The sequence below is a fragment of the Hemitrygon akajei genome, chromosome 7 (genome assembly GCF_048418815.1).
Source record: "Hemitrygon akajei chromosome 7, sHemAka1.3, whole genome shotgun sequence".
In the NCBI taxonomy this organism is placed as follows: domain Eukaryota; kingdom Metazoa; phylum Chordata; class Chondrichthyes; order Myliobatiformes; family Dasyatidae; genus Hemitrygon; species Hemitrygon akajei.
The window spans coordinates 38,079,094-38,100,390 of NC_133130.1; the positions used below are offsets into that span (position 1 = coordinate 38,079,094).

The 21,297-nt window shown below is 40.3% G+C and overlaps 1 protein-coding gene across 3 annotated transcripts in view; it reads left to right on the top strand.

Moving 5' to 3' along the window:
* camkmt (calmodulin-lysine N-methyltransferase) overlaps positions 1-21,297 on the top strand; it is a 332,954-nt gene that overhangs the window by 228,887 nt on the left and 82,770 nt on the right. For all 3 annotated transcript variants that reach the window (XM_073050676.1, XM_073050675.1, XM_073050678.1), the window contains exon 4: positions 19,377-19,437. In XM_073050676.1, the coding sequence (XP_072906777.1) occupies positions 19,377-19,437 (61 nt within the window). The remainder of the gene's footprint in view (positions 1-19,376; positions 19,438-21,297) is intronic.

Genomic DNA, 21,297 nt, shown 5'->3' on the forward strand with positions numbered 1-21,297 from the left:
ATGTCCCTCTGAACGTTTGGAAAAACATTGGAATCATTAGTGCTGTTAGTAAAGTATATTATTTGGAATAAGATGTCACATATTTGAATAATCGTCAACCTTTTCAGTGCGTGGCAACAAGAGGTGTAACTGTGATTCCTTTATAATCTACTCTGAATCAAATCTTACTGTAAAAGCTTTCATTTCTTAATTCTAACAAAGAACTCCCCCTTTTCCTAACTTTATAATCTTCAATCCTATGAAGGTGGAGTCTCACACTTGCATTGGTAATTTGGGAAGGTATGGTGAGATAGGATTGGTTCCGCATTGGCTGAGTCTGTCTGGCACGATGCTGTTTCTCTGAGGTTAAAAGTAACCGTACCCATTTATTAGCCTGAGGCTACTGTCTTTGCCCTTGATGGGATTTGACCTTGGCTGACTTTGAAATTAAAAGGTTGCTGCATTTATTCAAGAGTTTACCATAAATGTCAGTCTTTGCCTGAGAGTCAGCCCTCTTGTGTAATGAAATTAAAGATACAAGATGTTGCCTATAAAGTATAAAACTCACAAGGGAACCCTGGTTGGAAATATCCAAAGAAGGCCGGATAAATTGCATTGTAATTACATTGGAACTAGGAAAAACAGAAGTATTCCTCCAGGACCAGGGAAGAATCATGGGGCATCCCAAGCCCTCTCCTAGCATCGTTTTGGAATCCTTTCAGTCCTCTGTGCCATCAGTTAAAAGATGAATGCTCATAAATTGAGGAAGGATGGTTTTGTCAAAATACGCAAGAGTGGCAGAGTAATTGGCCATTGGATTGAGACGAGGCTACTCAGATCAGCATTTCCCTAGTTTTAGAATCTTGCTCTGCTTCCCTTTATCCTCGCTTTGTATACAAGCATGGTCATGCATCAGATTTGCTCCCCGTGTGTCATCTCAAAACAGGAAATCAGCTAATGTCATTATTTTGTGTTAGATAAGTACAGCATCTCCTTCCCTTTTACCACTTTCCACCATAGCATAATCCAAGGGACAGGTCTGCACTACAGGCCTGCGCGACGAGGGCAGCAAAGGAGCGCAATGGTTAGCACAATACTTTACAGTTCAGGCAACCTGGGTTCAATTCCCGATGCTGCCTGTGTGTTCTCCCCATGACTGCCAGTGTTTCCTCTGGGTGCTTTGGTTTCCACCCACCTGGGTTGGTTATTGTAAATTGTCCCATCATTAGGCAGGATTAAATCGGAGATTATTGGGTGGTGTGGCTCGAAGAGTGGTAAGGGCCTATTCTGTGCTGTAACTCAATAAATAAATAAATAATGTCTGCGCCCGATTCTTGTGCAGATGGGTAGCTCTGGAACTTGCATCTTTACTTTAGCTGAAGCAGATGCTGGAAATCTGAAATGACCACTGCGAATGCTGGTGAAGGTCACCAGCTTGGGCAGGAACTGTAGCCTGCTAAATGTTTAAGAAGGTTTATCAATGTAAATAGTTGAGATGGAGATCAGATCCCCGGTTACTGGATAGTGAAGATATCTTAGCTGAAAAATGCATCCATATGGCACATATTTTTGTGTGCTGTGTGATTGAATTGAGGTATAAACTTAATTGTAAAAATGAGCACTTTTAAGCTCACTGTGGTGCATAATTGGCACATCGGACTGAGTGGTGAAAAAGCACAACAGTGCCTCTTTCACCTCAGACAGTTGAATGAGTTTGGTATGGGCCCCCAGATCCCAAGGACTTTCTACAGGGGCACAGTTGAGAGCATCCAAATTGGCTGCATCACTGCCTGGTATGGGAACTGTACTTCCCTCAATCGCAGGACTCTACAGAGGTGGTGCTGACAGCTGAGCGCATCTGTAGATGTGAACTTCCCACTATTCAAGACATTTACAGAGACAGGTACGTAAAAAGGGCCCGAGGGATCATTGGGGACCCGAGACACCCCAGCCACAAACTGTTCCAGTTGCTGTCATCTGGGAAACAGTACCGCAGCATAAAAGCCAGGACAGCTTCTTCCACCAGGCTATCTGACTGCTTAATTTATGCTGATACAATTGTATTTCAATGTTATTTTGACTGCCTTGTTGTACATACTATTTATTATAACTTAGCATAAATTGCACATTTAGATGGAGATGTACTGTAAAGATTTTTACTCCTCATAAATACGAAGGATCTAAGTAATAAGGTCAATACAATTCAAGTCAGTTCAATCCAGAATACGTACACACAAAGCACAATTCATCAACCATTGCCAATACATAGAACATGGAGCAGAGCAGCACTGGACAAGCCATTAGCTCCACAATGTTGTGTCAATCTTAATTCCAGTTTATACTAAATATCTTCCTGTATATCTTCCATAACCTTTCATTTCTTTCATATTGATGTATCTATCGAAAGCCTCTAAAACACCATTAAACTGCTTGCTTCCACTACTGCCTCTGGCAACACATTGCAGGCACCTATCACTCTCTGTGTTAAAAAAAAAACTGGCTCTTGTGTTACCATTAAACTCTACCCCCCCCCCCCACCCCCCCCCAAAACTTAAAAGCTCATCTTCCGGTGTTCAACATTTCTATGCCTGGAAAAAGGTCTGTCTGTCTACCCAATCCATGCTTCTCTTAATTTTAAGAACCTCAGGGTCTCACCTCAGCCTTCAACATTAAAGGAAAACAGCTCAAGTTTGTCCAGCCTTTCCTTAATAGTTCATTCCCTCTAATCTAGGCAGCATCCTGGTAAACCTTTTTATGCACCCTCACCAGTCTCCACTACTTACCAATATGGGGTGACCAGAACTACACTCAACTGTATATAAGCTAATTTTATGTTTATAGGGCCACACTCAACAGTTATTTCTTATAGGATTGCTTTTATATTTATATTTCTTGTGTTTTTCCCTTATTTTGTTATTTTAATGCTGCATTGGATCCAGTGTAACAATCATTTTGTTCCCCTTTATACTTGTGCACTGAAGAAGGACTATAAACTGTCTTGAATCTTGAATCAATACTGCAAGAGCTAGCCTGACTAAATTTTTATATAGCTGCATCATGATTTCCTTACTCTTAAACTCAGCAGTCTTACAATGAAGGCAAGTATTGCCTCTGGTTTCTTTACCACCTCATCTAATTGCATATCCATTTTCAGTGGACAATGCACCTGGACCTCAAGATCCCTGTTAACCATTGGTTGTAAAGTTTCTTTTTTGATTTGACCTCCCAAAATGCAATTTCTCATACTTGCCTGGAACTCCATATGAATTTCTCTTTCCAGATCCGTAACTGATCTATAGCCCACTGTATTCTTTGATGGTCACTTACATTGTCCACAACTCTACTAAGTGGTGTCTTCCAATATCTCGTTAATCCATCCATCTACATTTTCATCCAAGTAACAGTGGTCCCAACACTGACCCTTTTGGGACACCACTGGTCATGGACCTCCAACCAGAATAACGACCTTCCACCCAGACATATATACTGTTAATTGCAGTTATGGATGTGCAGGTATGTTGCAATGTGGAACAACAACAGGGAAATAGGACTGAACAGAAGTGGCTCTATTTGTACTGCCATTGATTATGTGCAGGTTTATTGTAGAATCATTTGGAGGTGAGAATTTAATTGGACTGAAGACTGACCCAGAAGTCTTCCCAGACTCAGGAAGTCTGTGAGTTTGTATGGATTAGTAGGGGCAAGCCTATAGGTGGGAAATTTAGTAGAGATCTTGCCAACCCACTAGTATGACCAGCATCAGAAGGACGGAGGGAGGACAAAGTCACAAACAATTTGCTGGAGGAACTCAGCAGGTCAGATAGCTTCTGCAGGAGGAAGCAATTATCAGTGTTTCCAGCCAAAGCCCTGCATTAGGACTGAGAGAGGAGAGGGGAGATGGACTATGAAAAAAAGATGCTGGTGTGGTGAGGACAAGAGCGTCTGAGAAAAGGTGAAGATTGACGGCAGGTCAAGCCTGGGTAAGGAAGGAGGTGGGGTGTAATGAGAAAAAGAAAGATGTTTCTCGGTACTTGCTAGGGTCCTACTATTCCTTGTGCATGCTCTCATCTTATTAGTCCTTCCAATATGCATCAGCTTATATTTATCAAGATGAAATTCCTTAATCTATTTTCTCTATTTGCCTTCGAGTTTATCCTTGCAGGTGGTGGGTGAATAAAGCTATCCAATCTCTTCTGTTTGCCTTCTCATCGAAGTGGATTCAAAATCACATATATGAATTTGGAAATACTCCTTCCCTTTGTTGTGGCTGTCTAATTGATTAAATTGATACTGCTCCCTTGTCAGCAACCCTCATCACCCACCCCCCAGGGGTGTGGACATACTTGCCCACACTGTCTAATCTGTGAGAATGTGCATTATATGCACAGTAACACCAACTATATGCAAGTTGGAAGGTTAACTCAATACACCCACAATGACAATGGGCTGAGTAACAAATTGCTGGCCTGCCAGTGCTGCTCTCTGCTGGAAGTGATAACAAATAAAGATAAACTTGTATCCTCATGAGGAATCAGTTCCACATTGATGATCTTCTAAAGCTGGTACCTCAGTGTCTCCTTCTGCGTGAATTAAGCTATTGCTTATATAAGTATTCTATATTTACTCATTGGTCACTTTATTAGGTATACCTGAAAACTGCTCATAAATGCAACTATCTTATCAGCCAATCACATGACAGCAACTCAATGCATTAAAGCATTCAGACATGGTCAAGAGGTTCATTTGTTGTTCAGACCAAAATCAGAATGGGGGAGAGATGTGATCTAAGTGATTTTGACCATTAAATGATTGTTCGTGCCAGATGGGGTGGTATGAGTATCTCGGAAGCTGCTAGTCTCCAGGGGTTTTCACACCACAGCAATCTCTGGAGCTTACAGAGAATTGTGCAAGAAACAAAGAACATCCAGTGAGCAGCAGTTCTGTGGGCAAAGATGCCTTGTTAATGAGAGAGGTCAGTGGAGAATGGCCTCACTGGTTCAAGCTGACAGGAAGGTGACAGTAACTCAAATAACCATGTGTTACAACATTGATGTGCATTAAGAGCACTTCTGACTGCACAATATGTTAAACCTTGAAGTGAATGGGCTACAGCAGCAGAAGACCACACTGGGTTCCACTTCTAGTACTAATAAAGTGCTCACTGAGTATATATTATGCATTAAGTCAAGAATAAAATGTTTGCTACCATTGAGCCATCACCATGTGCATTATCTTATTGCTCGCCTTTGCTTACCATTGCTGGTCCTGCCATTTTCATTGGTGCTTTTCCCACACACATTGTCCTTCTCAGCCTCAGAGGCTAATGTCAAACTGGACCACCGTTCCAATGCCAGTTGGTTAATGGACAAAGTGAATTTCGTTAGCTTGTCTATCACTGCTGTGGCTGGGACAATCTCCCTCAATTGGTTACTCTATGGTTGCCGTGACAGGAGGATTAGCATTGGGAGAATATTGCAACAAAATGCACTTAGCACAAGATGGTGAAAGGGTCATGCATTCAGAGTTGCTTGTTCCTGCTCAGCATGCAATAACCATCGCATGCATCTCAAATTGCTCATTCACTGTATCCGAGAAATTTATTTTCCTGCAAGAAATCTATCTAATTTGCATATGAATGATTCAATAATTCCTGCTTTTGTTGTCTCCTGAGGGGGCTTGTTCTGTAAATTAAGCTGTATCCCTTGGAAATACAGTTTTGAATAAACATCTAAATTGTGTTGAGATGTAGGGCTTGTCCAAAACAGAAAAGTAAACAGAGGAAAAGGTAAAACAGCTACAGTAAGCAACATATCTAATCCCTTTAGAACCTTGAAAACTCTGATTGTGTCACTACTCAATCTTCTCTTTTCCATTGAGATTATGGCCAATCTACATAATTGCCATATCAATCCATGGAAAATATTACTGCAGCTTATGTGTTTTAATGTGCCAGTTACCATTAACAATATAAATTGGGTAGTTATGATCTTTGTATTTACTTGTTGTAGAATCCTATCACTTCTATCTCTTCACTTGTTTGAAACAATGCTACCTAAAGCACGCCTCTTTCACCAGTTTGTTAAAATGTCTTTAAGGCTCAATTTAATATTTATTAACGGCTGCTATAATGTTTCTTGGAGCTATTTAATAGTGTCAAGGTGTAATATAAAATGCAAGTTGTTGAACTCCAGGTAGTTCCAGCATTGATCTCAAACAAAAGAGAATCTGCAGATGCTGGAAATCCAAACAACACACACAAAATGCTGGAGGAACTCAGCAGGCCGGGCAGCATCAATGGAAAAAAGTACAACTGATGTTTCGGGCCGAGACATCAACTGTACTTTTTTCCATAGATGCTGCCTGGCTTGCTGAGCTCCTCCAACATTTTGTGGGTGTTCCAGCTTGATTCTTTAGGTTCTCCTGTGTTTCCATTAAGCAGTGCTGAGCTGTTTTATGCAATTTCACAGCAGGTGGTCAAAAATTAACTCTGCTTGAGAATGATCTAGTCTGAAAACTCTAGGCACTCACTTTGGAATTGAACAAGAAATGCTGAACAACGAACCCAAATTTGGAGAGTCCATATCAATTTTGTTTTTCCTATTTTATCTTCAATGCATGAATAGTCAATATTTAAACCAAACATAATTAGTTTGGAATAATCTCACCAAAATATATTCACTAAATAAAGAATTTTAATCATATTTACATAATAAATTCCATAAAGTACTTTAAAACACAAGAGACTCTGTGGATGCTAGAAATCCAGAGTAACACATGCAAAGTGCTGGAGGAACTCAGCAGGTCAGCCAACATCTATAGAAAGAAATAAAGACTTGATGTTCGGCAAAGATGAAAGGTCCTGATGAAGGGTTTCTGCCTGAAACATTGACTGTTTATTCCTTTCCATAGATGCTGCCTGACCTGCTGATTTCCTCCAGCATTGTGTGTGTGTTACCATAAGAAACTTTATTTAATTATTAGGTATTCTTGGAAATCTCTTGATTTCATACTGATAAAATAAAGACAAACTGTGAAATTTCACGTGTGAAGCTGATGATTGGTAAGTTTATTTTTCAATTGATCTCTGTGTTACAGTTAATTTAAATGAACTATAATTGTTTTTTAATTGTCTTTTAATTTCCCATAATGCATGTAAAACGGAGTTACCATATGTTGAGCGGATAATGGATGCTGTGGGGTCAGTAATAGCCATTACAGTTCTGGCTATTATTTCCTCTTTTCATGGGTGCTCAGGAAAATGAGATTGTCACACTCTCTCTGATAGGCGTAGCAGCAGACAGCTAAAAGCCTCTTCATGTAAGGATGTTATTTCATAGAGGCATCCGCTCCGGATTATCTCTTTACTTCAAACTTCTGCCAGCTTGCACAGGAGATAAAAAAAATGTGCGCCTTGTGCGCGTGCACGTACTCACTCTCTCTCTCTCTCTCTCTCACACACACACACACACACACACACACACACACACACACACACACACACACACACACACACACACACACACACACACACACACACACACACACACACACACACACACACACACAGTGTGGCTGTGGCCAGATGCAGTCCTCATCTTCAGCTTTCACTTTGATTAAGTCTGCAGCAACTAAAATTCAGTTAGGCCAAGAGGTAAATTTAATACCAGTTATGCACATGCTGTTCATATCACAACCATTTCACATGATGCCACTTAATTCCCTGAGAAGTGGAAAGGTAAATCAGTGGCTGGCCAGCTAAGGTGTCATAATGCATTAGGACCAGGGCTCGCTGTGGGGGATAATGGTTGTGATTGCTGTTGACTCGTGTCTCAGCAAAGAGCTTCATGTAAAATAAGTGACATTTAAAAGGCATCAAGATATGAAAGGAGAGCAAGCTAGGGGAGGGGGAAAATTGTGGTTCTAATCTTGCTACCTAAAAACAAAGTCTCTCTCTCTCTGTTTCTCTCACCCTGAGTGGCCTGAAGTGATAACTCAATGTGCCACAGCTGACCTCTCTTAAAGCTTTTAACTTGTCTTAACTTTTATAGTGACTACAAAATAGCTTCTAGGAGCTGCCTCCAGTTTTATGTTATCTCTTAATTCAAATTCAAAATATCTTTTTTTTATTGTGTTTAAATCTGCTGCGTTCCGACAGCAGTGTCTTCCATCCTGTAAGTGCTCTGGGCAGCAGAATATAGGTAGCAGCATGCTAGCATCAGCAAGGCTGGTGTCCAAAGGCTGGATTTTAGTCTTATTCCTGTAGACTAATCTAATTTCATTTTACAGTAGGCATATGCTGCAGTTAATGTTCACCTTTCAGATTCTCACTTATAAAATCAGGAAGCAATGAATGGGCACGTTTTTCTGCCTGCTTGGTGGTTTGTATGTAGAACGTTCAGCTAAAGGACTGAGCTACAGCTGATCCCCTGGCTCTTAGTTGATAGGGAGAGGAAAAAAATCTGAAGAGGCCAGCCCTGTTTGTTAATGCAGTTTTTAACCTCCTTAATGAACCACTTAGCCAAAGTTAGATGACAACCTAATCCATGTTTGCACAGGCAGGGGGTTTGGTAATGCTGAATAATGGCTTAGCACAGAGGATTGTTAGAAAGGTCACTGCTGTGTGTTTTTTATAATATTATTATTCTCAAACCTATACTGATTGTTGTTATGCAGTTTTCCATCTTCGCCTTGATTTTTTTCCTCTCTCTATTCTATATAAAAGTCTCCAGAGAATCCAGGTGACAGGCCTGTTATTTGAAAACTCACTAGGAAGGAGAGTAAGCAATTTGAGCTTAGCTGAAGCATAATCTTGGGTTGTCAAGAAGAAACCCATTCAGCCTATGCTAATCAATCAGTAAAATCAACCACCGAATCATCTCTTCAGCTTAGCATATATCCTGAGGTCTGATATATCTATTAACTGCCCATCATGCAGCTGGTCTCAGGATGATGAGATTCTCTCAATCCGGCATTTGGAGGCAGATAACTGAGCTATCACAATCCCAGATAAATACCAAACTTAAAAAAAAATCTGGTAAAGCCTGGAGAGGAAGACAATGAAATATTATCCAAGTGCCCTACTGTTCACAGTATCAAGCCAGGCTTTTACAGATGGAACATAAAGATTTTACTTATTAAAAATAAAATTCAGTCTGCTTTTGATAGCCTTCAGTTGTTTGTACTTACGCCACAGAAGTGTATATGCTAGTTACATGTATTATTTTTAAACTATCATTTTGCCTTTTATTATAAGGTAGCTATGAAATGAGGTGATGCGCTATGACTGGTACGTACAGTACGAGCAACTTCTATATCTGTCAAAATATTACACTGCTAATTGACGACACAATTGTTGGTTATCATTGGTCTTAAATTTGAACGCCGTAATCATTTTACACAATCCTCAACTATGTTCTGCTGCCATTTTTGTTTTGATTCCGCTCCCTATTTTTTCCCAGTTTTCTTTCTTTGCTCCTGTAGATACTGTCAGTCATTGGGGTTTCTCACTACGAGAGTTAACTCTTCATTAATTTTATCCTGAGGTCCACATGAGCATTATGAGCAAGCACTTTCATTTTATAAAGAAAACAGGAGATTCTGCAGATACTAGGAATCTTTAGCAACGAAGTGTTGGAGTGGCTCAGCAGGTTAGGCAGCATCTGTGCGGAGGAATAAACAGTCAATGTTTTGGGCGAGATCCTTTATCAGGAAAGGAAGGGGATAGAAGCCAGAATAAGCAGGCGGGAGGTGGGGGGGGGGGGGGCAGGGAAGGAGTACAAGATGGCAAGTGATAGGTGAGACCAGATGAGGTGGGTGGGTGGAGGAAGGAGGGGATGAAGTGAGAAGCTGAGAAGTGATAGGTGGAAGTGGTAAAGGGCTGAAGAAAGAGGAATTGGATAATAGAGGACAGTGGAAAGTGGAAGAAAGGGAAAGATGAGGGGCACCAAAGGGAGGTGATTGAGAAGAAAATGGGTGATAGGGGAACCAGAATAGGAAATGGACAAAGAGAGAAGGGGCGGGGGGAAGACAAAGTTACCCAAAGTTACAGAAATCAATGCTCATGCATCAAGTTGGAGTCCTGAAGAGGGTTCCTGGCCCGAAACAGCAACTGTTCACTCTTTTCCATAGATACTGCCTGACCTGCTGAGTTCCTCCAGCATTTGGAGTGTGTGTGCTTTTGATTTCCAGCATTTGCAGATTTTCTCGTATTTGGAGGCTACCCAGCAAGAATACGAGGCTTTGTTCCTCCAACCTAATTGCAACCTCATTGTGGCAACAGAGGAGATGATGGATTGACATGTCAGAATGCGAATGGAAAGTCAAATTGAAGTGGGTGACCACTGGGAAATTCCATCTTTTGTGATGCAGGAACTGAAAGCGCTGGATAAAGTGGATCTCCAATCCTCATTGATGTAGAGGATGTCACATTAGGAGCATTGGATACAGTAGGCTACCCTGACAGACCCACATGTGAAGTTTCACCTCACCTGGAAGAACTGTTTTGGGCCCTTCATGGTGGTGAGGGAGAAGGATCAAGTTATTTTTACCCAGTCATTAATAGTCCATTGTGTGTAATGGACACGCATATTTATGACACTTTTAACATGGTGAAACAGTCCAAACATGCCTCAAGGGAATGGGAGGTGATGTATGGTGTTTAACTCTCTCCTCTTCCTTCTTTCCCAATAAAGGTAATTTCACACTGTTAAATATGATTTGATTTCTCATATTGATTTTTATGCAAAACATTGTAACTGCTGTACACATTAAGGATAAGAAAATGGTATAAAATGTCAGTAATCATTAAGGAGAAATTATTATTCATATCATCTTAGTTACATATTCTTAAATTTATCAAACATAAAAGAAAAAAGACTAGGTTTTTTTTGCAACTTCCAAATAAAAAGACCATCAGATGTAGTACGTACCTCATGATGTTTTGGCAACTCGTTGAAATAGTAACTGGGTAAAAACAAATTTTTAAAAAGAACTCTACTTAACCCTCTCAAGTACTGTCAAAGTACATGACATTTCTGGCAACTATTCATACCTCTTTTTTTTCTGACATGATTTTAGAAAACTGGGGTTAAAAGGAAACTACAGTTTCCACATGAGTTTAATTGTGATTTCAGGTACTTTTCCCTCCAATTCTGACTAAACTGTCAGGTTCATTTTGGCTTGTGTGTGTTATTTTCTGTCCAGTACCTTGGCAATTTTGAAAATGAGTGGTAGCAATAGATGTGACTATGGAAGCATTGTAGTTGAAAGTAACATCGTGATCACTGGATATCCACTTACGTAGACATTGTGCAGTAGAATTATTGACTAATGAGTGGCCACAGGAACCCTAGCGGATTTCACCCTGTCCTGTTCCCAGTCCAGTGTGACACAGCGCCCCACTGATGTCCCATCATTTAACAGCACACATGGGGAAAAACACACTGTTCAGTTATTTTTAAAGTGCCAACAATCTCTACTGCTCTTTCATTCCGTTCCCCAATGAAGCCTGGAAATTAATATCTTGTGCGGAGCATGCTATCATTATTCACTGTGTTCTGTGTTGATACGGTAGCTCCCTTTGTATCATATTGGCAATAAGCAGGTTTTTGCAGATCAAGCAAGAAGCAGCAGTAAAACAATCACCGTTTTACTGATACTGATTTGGAATAAATATTGGCCAAGCCGCCAGAAGAAAATCCTTGCTCTTCTTTGGAATATTGTCATGCGTTGTTTCAAATACACTGAATAGGAATTTGCAGTTTCTGTTAAAATAAGTTTTCTTTTATAAATATGTATGTCCTTCTGTTCACATCCATTGAATCTGTGATTGTTAGTGTCAATTTTTTTCTGTCCCAGAATTTCATTGAATTATTTTGCCAAGGCAATGCTGAAGTATAATAACTCTTATTTGCTTCACTGATGACCTCCCCTTCTTCATTAGTTGAATGCTTTCTGCCAGCTGCTAATTGTATACAACTCCGGAAGTTCACCATGTAACCTGTGCTTACACTAAGAATGTTCTAGACAAACTCAAGCTTGGTCAATAATCAGCAAGCATATTTGCATTATGCAAATGTTAGGAAATTATTATCTCCAACAAGGAGAGAGTACATCTGGCTTCAGAAGACATCAACATCTTGGGTTTTACTCGCAACTGTGAAAGTACAGTAGCTATAAGAGTTGTCCAGAGACCTTGCATTCTGTGATCACAAAGTGCACTGCAGATGCTGTGGTCAAATCAAGACGTACAAAAAAGCTGGATGAACTCAGCAGGTCGGGCGGCATCCGTTGAAAGAAGCAGTCAACGTTTCTGTGATGGCTGATTCTCCTTTTACCTTCTCAAATATCTACTACTAAATTTAAGTTGGGAATGTGAAGAAATTTTTTCCATGCCATGCTGAATACAATTTTAAGACATGAAACAAGTTGAACAGCATTCAGGTTAAAGTCCGTGTTCCTGACCACAGCCCAGGATTCTCTGAATTACTATGGTGTTACAATCACCATAGAGTAGGAAAGGCATAGGAAGCATTGGGTATGACAGTGAGAGGAAGCAAGATCAGCTGGAGCGTAGACACTAATGTTTAGAGAAGCTCTAAAATAGGATAGCTGTTACTGTTGGCAATAGAGATTAAGAACAGAGAAGAACAGACAGACAGACATATTTTATTGACATGCTTTATAGAATTAATCAGGGGGTATAATAATAAACATTATTGTAAAGGTTAGAGTATTATATAAAAAAGTTTGAACATTAAGAGTGTGGTACTGAGAATTTAGGCAGGATATGCGGATGGTATGCCAATCTTTAATACATTAGTAATAGTTTGCATCTGCCCGGATAAAAAGTTAGATGGAGCTTCAGCAGGGCATTCTGATTTGCAATGTCCAGCCAGTTCTATGCACATATTTCCATCTCCCCATCGAAGGATAAATGCAGTCCAGTGATCACATATTCTTCCATCAAATCTGCGACTTCATGAGTTTTAGCTATTCATTTCATGGCAGTTTATTGTTTTATTGAGATTTGTTGATATTTTGCCAGCAATGTACCAAGTGGTGGTGATATTTACACATCTGTGTTTTGCATAGAACTATCCATAGCCTTTGATTTTTATCTGGTAGTTAAGTGTATTCTAGATATCATAATCTGAAAAATGATAATGATTTGTAATATCATTCGCTTTAGAGTAGTTTTGGAAAAGGGATATTATCTATTCTAGGTAAAAATACTCAGTTGAAGAAGGACCAGTTTCAATGGGATGCAAACAAATCAGGCCCAGGCAAAAAGGTAATGAAACGTCTCTATAAACTGAGCTTGTATACAGCACGTGAGTCTAGAATGCAGTGCCAAAGGTAGTAGTGGGGCAGATTCTATGGTAGTGCTTAAACGAGAGCTGGATAATTATCTGCAGAGCTGCAGGGACAGGGCAGGAGTAGGACAACTGAACTGCTGGGACCTGACAGGCCAAATTGCATCCTTCCACGCTGTAACCATTATAGACAATAGACAGTAGGTGCAGGAGTAGGCCATTCGGCCCTTCTAGCCAGCACCGCCATTCACTGTGATCATGGCTGATCATACACAATCAGTACCCCGTTCCTGCCCTCTCCCCATATCCCTTGACCCCGCTATCTATAAGAGCTCTATCTAACTCTCTCTTGAATGCATCCAGAGACTTGGCCTCCACTGCCTTCTGGGGCAGAGCATTCCACATATCCACCACTCTCTGGGTGAAAAAGTTTTTCCACATCTCTGTTCTAAATGGCCTACCCCTTATTCTTAAACTGTGGCCTCTAGTTCTGGACTCAACCATCAGCGGGAACATGCTTCCTGCCTCCAGTGTGTCCAATCCCTTAATAATCTTATATGTTTCAATCAGATCCCCTCTCATCCTTCTAAATTCCAGTGTATACAAGCCCAGTCGCTCTAATCTTTCAACATATGACAGTCCCGCCATTCCGGGAATTAACCTTGTGAACCTACGCTGCACTCCCTCAATAGCAAGAATGTCCTTCCTCAAATTTGGAGACCAAAACTGCACACAATACTCCAGGTGGGGTCTCACCAGGGCCCTGTACAGCTGCAGAAGGACCTCTTTACTCCTATACTCAATTCCTCTTGTTATAAAAGCCAGCATGCCATTAGCTTTCTTCACTGCCTGCTGTACCTGCATGCTTGCTTTCATTGACTGATGTACAAGAACACCTAGATCTCGTTGTACTTCCCCTTTTCTTAACTTGACTCCATTTAGATAGTAATCTGCCTTCCTGTTCTTGCCACCAAAGTGGATAACCTCACATTTATCCACATTAAACTGCATCTGCCATACATTTGCCCACTCACTCAACCTGTCCAAGTCACCCTGCATTCTCATAACATCCTCCTGACATTTCACACTGCCACTCAACTTTGTGTCATCAGCAAATTTGCTAATGTTACTTTTAATCCCTTCATCTAAATCATTAATGTATATTGTAAACAGCTGCGGTCCCAGCACCGAACCTTGCAGTACCCCACTGGTCACAGCCTGCCATTCCGAAAGGGACCCATTAATCACTATTCTTTGTTTCCTGTCAGCCAGCCAATTTTCAATCCATGTCAGTAGTCTGCCCCCAATACCATGTGCCCTAATTTTGCCCACTAATCTCCTATGTGGGACTTTATCAAAAGCTTTCTGGAAGTCCAGGTACACTACATCCACTGGCTCTCCCTTGTCCATTTTCATAATTACATCCTCAAAAAACTCCAGAAGATTAGTCAAGCATGATTTTCCCTTCATAAATCCATGCTGACTCGGACTGATCCTTCTACTGCTATCCAAATGTGTCGTAATTTCCTCTTTTATAATTGACTCCAGCATCTTTCCCACCACTGACGTCAGGCTAACCGGTCTATAATTCCCTGTTTTCTCTCTCCCTCCTTTCTTGAAAAGTGGGACAACATTAGCCACCCTCCAATCAGCAGGAACTGTTCCTGAATCTATAGAACATTGGAAAATGATTACCAATGCATCCACGATTTCTAGAGCCACCTCTTTAAGTACCCTGGGATGCAGACCATCAGGTCCCGGGGACTTATCAGCCTTCAGACTCAACAGTCTATCCAACACCGTTTCTTGCCTAATATAAATTTCCTTCAGTTCATCCTTTACCCTAGTTCCTTTGGCCACTATTACATCTGGGAGATTGTTTGTGTCTTCCCTAGTGAAGACAGATCCAAAGTACCTGTTCAACTCATCTGCCATTTCTTGTTCCCCATAATAAATTCACCCGTTTCTGTCTTCAATGGCCCAATTTTGGTCTTAACTATTTTTTTCGCATTCTGTGGTTAAAGAAAAAAAAAGGCACCTGTGGTGTATATAGACGACAAGTAGAGAAACCTTTTAGCTCTTCGCAATTTAGCAAAGAGATTGCATGTTTGGCAAATCTAGGATTGGCTGAGAGTCTGTCCTTTGTAGAAACAGAGTTAATTCTTCCAATTGAAGACCCTTTGTAAGAACTGGCAATGCGAGTCACTTGCTGTTCTTTGATTTTTCATAGTGTGCCAGAGAGCCTTGGTATCTGTGTCTGTGTGTGTGTGTGTGTGCATACGGGGGCTGTTTCTGCCCACTTAAAACCCCTGTTAGTTTGACAATCAACTTCTGGTGTATGTCTGGGCTTGTTGCCTTAGTAACCAGAAAATTATATCTATCTCCTCCCCAGTGTTTGTCTGGTATTTTCCATTTTTATTTCATATTTTCAATTTTTTTAATCTCATAGATATATTACATACTTTTATAAGATAATGACACAGAATAACAGGTTTTGATTGGGATGAGAATTATTGGATAATGGATATCTTTTGAAATAATACTGATGATGTTACCCAAAAAATGGTTTTACTTTAAGGTTATGAAAATCTTGTTCTCAAACCTAAATTACCACAGTGTTTAGTTAAATTGAATGTTGATCATGTGGATTTGTTCCTTTGTCTTTTATTGGATCTTAAATGGAGGAGATGTATCTGAGTTATTAGCTGATATGTAGATCATCAAACAAACATTCGGATGGGTCAGAGCAAAAGAGTGTTAAAATCTGGACTGCATCTTTCAGATCAGCATTGTTCCTTTCCAAGAATCAACTTTTCAGTTGATTTGATTAACAGTGAAGTGCGTAGTTCTTCCGTTGACATCGATGGACATAGGTTTTAATGGGCATCTTTAATATCTCTCTGAAAAAGTCCACTGTCCCTGTAGGCTTTAAGGCAGCCACCATCATTCCCATGCCCAAGAAAGTGACTGCAACTGGCCTAGACGGTTATCACCCAATAGCACTGACTTCAACAACCATGAAGTGATCTGAGCATCTGGTAATAGGTCGCATATGATCCCACCTTCCAGTTACATTGGACCTTTTCCAGTTCAGCTACCGCTCAAACAGGTGCACTGGTGATGCCATAGCCTCCACTCTGCCCTGTCCCGCCTGGAGAATGATGTGTCATGCAGTAAGATGTTGTACATCGACTTCAACTCAGCATTTAACGCGATCATCCTTCAGAGGCTGGTGGCTAAGTTGTCCTTGTTGAGACTCACATTAGCCTTTCTATAACTGGATTTTGGACTTCTTGATGGAAAGAACCCGGTCAGTGAGAATTGGTAGTAACATCTCAAGCACCATCATGCTGAGCATTGTGGTGTCCCCAGAGGTTGTGTGCTCAGTCTGCTGCTCTTCACACACAGCTGCACTGTCAGATCCAACTCAAAACGCATCATCGTTTGCTGTTGATTCTACAGAGGGTGGCCTCATCGGCAATAATGATGGGTCAGCATACAGAAAGGAGGTACAGAAACTTATCAAATGGTATGAGAACAACAACCTGAGACTCAAGGCAGACAAGACAAAAGAGATGATTGTGGATTTCAGGTAGGCACAGGCCAACCATTCTCCATTGCATGTCAATGGCTCTGCTATAGAGAGAGTGAAGAGCACTAAATTCCTTGGTGTACACATACTGGGTAATCTAACCTAGTCCCACAACACCTCTTCACTAGTAAAGAAGCCAAAGCAGCACCTACACTTTGAGCAGATTGAGGCATACCAGAGTTGACCAGAGGCTGGATGTTCTTCAGTGAGTCACATGAAATCTCAAAGCTTTTCTACTATCTACAAGGCTCAGATTTGGATTATGTTGAAATATTTTCCTGCTGGCTGGACATATTTCGTGAAATTTTGCACTACCCAGTACAAATCATCCCCTTCAGCCAGTACTGTCAACGTTCATGGCTGCAGTGCCTACTCTTTATAAAATGCACGGGAGTTACTCATCTAGTTTACTCTGACAGGAGTTGCAATCTCTACCACCACAGAGGACAAGAGTAATAGGCTTATGGGAGTAACACCTGCAGGATACACTCCAAGCCACACACAAAGATGGTGGTGTTGAGGAAGCAAGGAGTCTGTAAAAAGACATGGACACATTAGGAGAATGGACAAAGAAGTGGCAGATGAAATACAATGTAGGGAAGTGTAGTTTGGTAGAAGGAATAAAGGTATAGACTATATTCTAAATAGGTAGCAAATTTAGAAATTGCAGGCTCAGAGGGATTTTGGAGGCTTAGTGCAGGATTCCCTAAAGATTGACTTACAGGCTGAATGGTTAGTCAGGAAATCAAGTGTAATGTTAGCATTCATTTCAAGAGGGCTAGAATATAAAAGCAAGATGTAATGCTGAGAATTAAAACACATTGGTCAGGTACTCTTGATGTACTGAGAGAAATTTTGGGCCCCATATCTTTTTTAAAAAAGGTGTTGGTATTGGAGAGAGTCCAGAGGAGGTTTGCAAGAATGATCCCAGGAATGAAAGGATTAACATATGAGAACTCTGGAGTTTAGAAGAATGAGGGGGGTGTCATTAAATTCCTTGATTATTGAAAGAACCAGATAGAGTGGACATGGAGAGAATGTTTCAAATTGTGGAGACTCTAGAACCATAAGGCACTGCCTCAGAAAAGGATGCCCCTATAGAACAGAGATGAGGAGAATTTCTTTAGAAGACGGAAGAATGGGGTTGAGGAGGTAATAAACCAGCCACGATGGAATGGTGGAGAAGATTTGAACCAAATCACCAAAATCTGCTGCTACATCTTATGATTTATGGCCCCTATTCTGACTAGAAATTGTATAGAAAGTCCTCCTTCATCTGTGGCTCCCGACAGCAGAGCTGGAATGCATTCACTGTAACGACTGCAGCAGGTGAAGTGAAGTTATCCACCACCTTCTCAAACATAGCTAAGGATGGTTGCAGTGTGGTGTGTAGAATTATGTTGGTGAAGATGCTATCTTGTTAAACAGTTACTTTGCAGATTTTCACTTCTGACTGGGCGGGTGATTTTGGTGCTTTGTAACACCTGGATAGAGGGGTGGGGTGGGGGGGCTGCTGTGCTGCTTTTTAGAGCTGATTTGTACCTTTAGTTAGAATGGGCATGGAAAATTCAAACTTGATAAAATGAGCTCTGGTCCTATAAAAGAATGTATTTTTAATATAAATTGCAAAATCAAGGATATAAGCACTTCTAATGAAACACTATTTGTAGCATTTCATTTAAATTTGCTCACTGACTTCCTGTAGAAGAGTATTTGTGACCTTTATTATTTGAAATGCATCTAATTCCACAACGTCAAGATCTTGTTGTTTTAATTTTAGCTTGATTCAAGATGCCAGCAGTAGATAATGAACCATTTACATACTTAATAAACAAATCATAGCATTCAATTAATTTATGTTTTTGCTGTTTTCCACATCAAAGCTTTAAAATTATTTATTTCTTCTGAAGGAATAGCACAGGAAGCTTTTCACCCCCCCCCCCCAACTGCTCAAAATAGACAACTGACAAGGCCTGATAAGCTGGTTTATTGTTGATTATTCATCTATTTATTTATTAAATTATTTATTTTCTTTTGCACTCATTGGTTCATTTTGTTGGCCGGGTATGACTGATCTGCTGGTTTTTTTTTTGAACGTTTAATTCTACATTTGGTGAAGCAACAATAAAATTGCACCTGTAAAATGACGTTTTCTTTTGTCACTAGAGCTCTGGCAGCTTTATTGCACAATTGTGTTTTTAATAAGGCACCTGCCTGAACCAATAATTTGTGACTTTCGAGCCTAAGCTTTCTTTCTTTTATCCCGGCTACAGTTGCAATTTATGTAATTAATATTGGTGCTGTTACCCACATATAAATCTGAAGACTTTGAACTATTTTGCCAATTTAATCAATGGGCTGGATTAGCAACAAGCTATGGGAAATGCAGATTAGAAGCTACAGTGTTGTGCATTAAGATGTTTTTCCCTCGATAGTGATTTCATGCTCTTGTTGTCCATTAGCTAACAACAGTTGTTCTCATTTTGTTCCAGGCATCTGGCCTTCAGAAGAGGTATTGGCTTATTACTGCATTAAACACAGTGACATATTTAGGTACGTAGAGAATTTGTCTGCTAATATACCAATTCAATAGTTCTTCATTTACTTTGTGCTAACTTATCTCCACTGTTCAAGGTGAATTTCAGCTGCTTTACTTGGACAATGCATTTTTGCCTCAGGTACAAAATCATAATCGTACTTACCCTTGGTTAGTAAAATATGCCAAAGACATGCTGTGTTTGCATACATAGTACATACAGCAACCCACTCATTCATACACAGTACATACAGCAACTTATGCATGCATACAGAGCAATGCTCACAAATGCGCAAGCACGCACACACAAACACAGCAATACACATGTAGTATCACACAAGCACACGCAGTAATGTAAACACACGAATTCACACAGCAACTCACATGCACAGAGCAATACACATATACACACACACATCCCCCCCCCCAGAGCAATGGACATATAGCAGTACACTAGCACGCATAACAGTGCACACACACTCCAATTAATGTACACAAGTATATACATACAGTGCAACATACACATCCCCAATGTAAGTAGCAATATGACACACTCATGCCCATAGCAACGGGCACACACACATGCAGAGCAGTGAATATATGCACACCAAAGCACACTCAGTGTACATGCATGAACAGGCACACACAGCAACATTCATGCACACAGCATCACTCTCTTACTCTCTCCCCCTCCCCCATTTCCCCCTTCACCCCCTCATCGCCTCATCCCTCTCCATCTGTCCCTCCCAAAACGCCGTCATGAGCACAGTGAAAAGAGATGTGATGCCATCGAACAAACTTCCTGTAAAGTGTTGGCACTTATTTTGTTTTAATGTTGTGTAATATTTTAAAGAACAGTTTACTTAGATATATACGGGATAACTTAGTTTTACTTTATGGTTTTGGAAATGATGTTTGTGTGTGATGAGGTAGTGTTTTGCATGCAATGCTAGATATGAAGCAGGGAAAGAGTGCAGGCCCTCATTTTAAATGCTGCTCTTTTCTGGATTGTGACTTGACAGCTAAATATTCACACATTAGACATTTTCTCTCTTTCACAATTGAACTGATTTCAATTAAAATGTAGCATTTCAAGCAATCGGGGAATATTAGAAGTTGTCTGGCCCTTGTTAAATAAGGTAATCCTTTTTCAGCTTTTGTCATTAGAAGACAGTGCTTTTTAAGATAAAATAGACAAAACAGTTTTTAAATTTGTTTTCTTAATGAATGTACACAATCACAGGCACTTCCTGCTACTTCAGGCCTGAGAATCTACCAAAATTGTCCGTTAAAATCCTTGCCATCATTCTGTATCTTTCTTTTAATGTTTCATCTCTTCATATTTCATTTTGATTAAGTCATTAAAGATTTGTGCCTGTTCATTTGTTTTATTTTAACTTTACTTCTCTCTGTTAGTACTTCCAGTTCAACAGGATGGCTATTTGACAAAGGCTGCTAAATTGGTAGATTGATGTACTGTTGTCTCATGTACTGAGGTACGGTGACAAACAGGTCAATTCATTACAACAGTGCGTTGAGGTAGTACAAAGTAAAACAATAAGCATGCAGAATAAAGTATTAGAATACAGAGAAAGTGCAAGGTGTAACAGAACAGTGAGATGCAAGGTCACTGCAAGATAGATTGTGAGATCAGGAGTCCATTTTATTCTATTAGGGAGCCATTCAGTTGTTTTATAATGGTGGGATATAAAATGTCCTTGAGCCTGGTGGTACACACATTCAGGCTTTTGTTTCTTCTGCCCAATGGGAGAGGGGAGAAGCGAGAATGTCCAGGTGGGTAGGGTCATGGATTATGTTGGCTGCTTTACTGAGGCAGAAAGAAGTGTAGAAACGGTTTGTGTAGGGGAGGCTAGTTT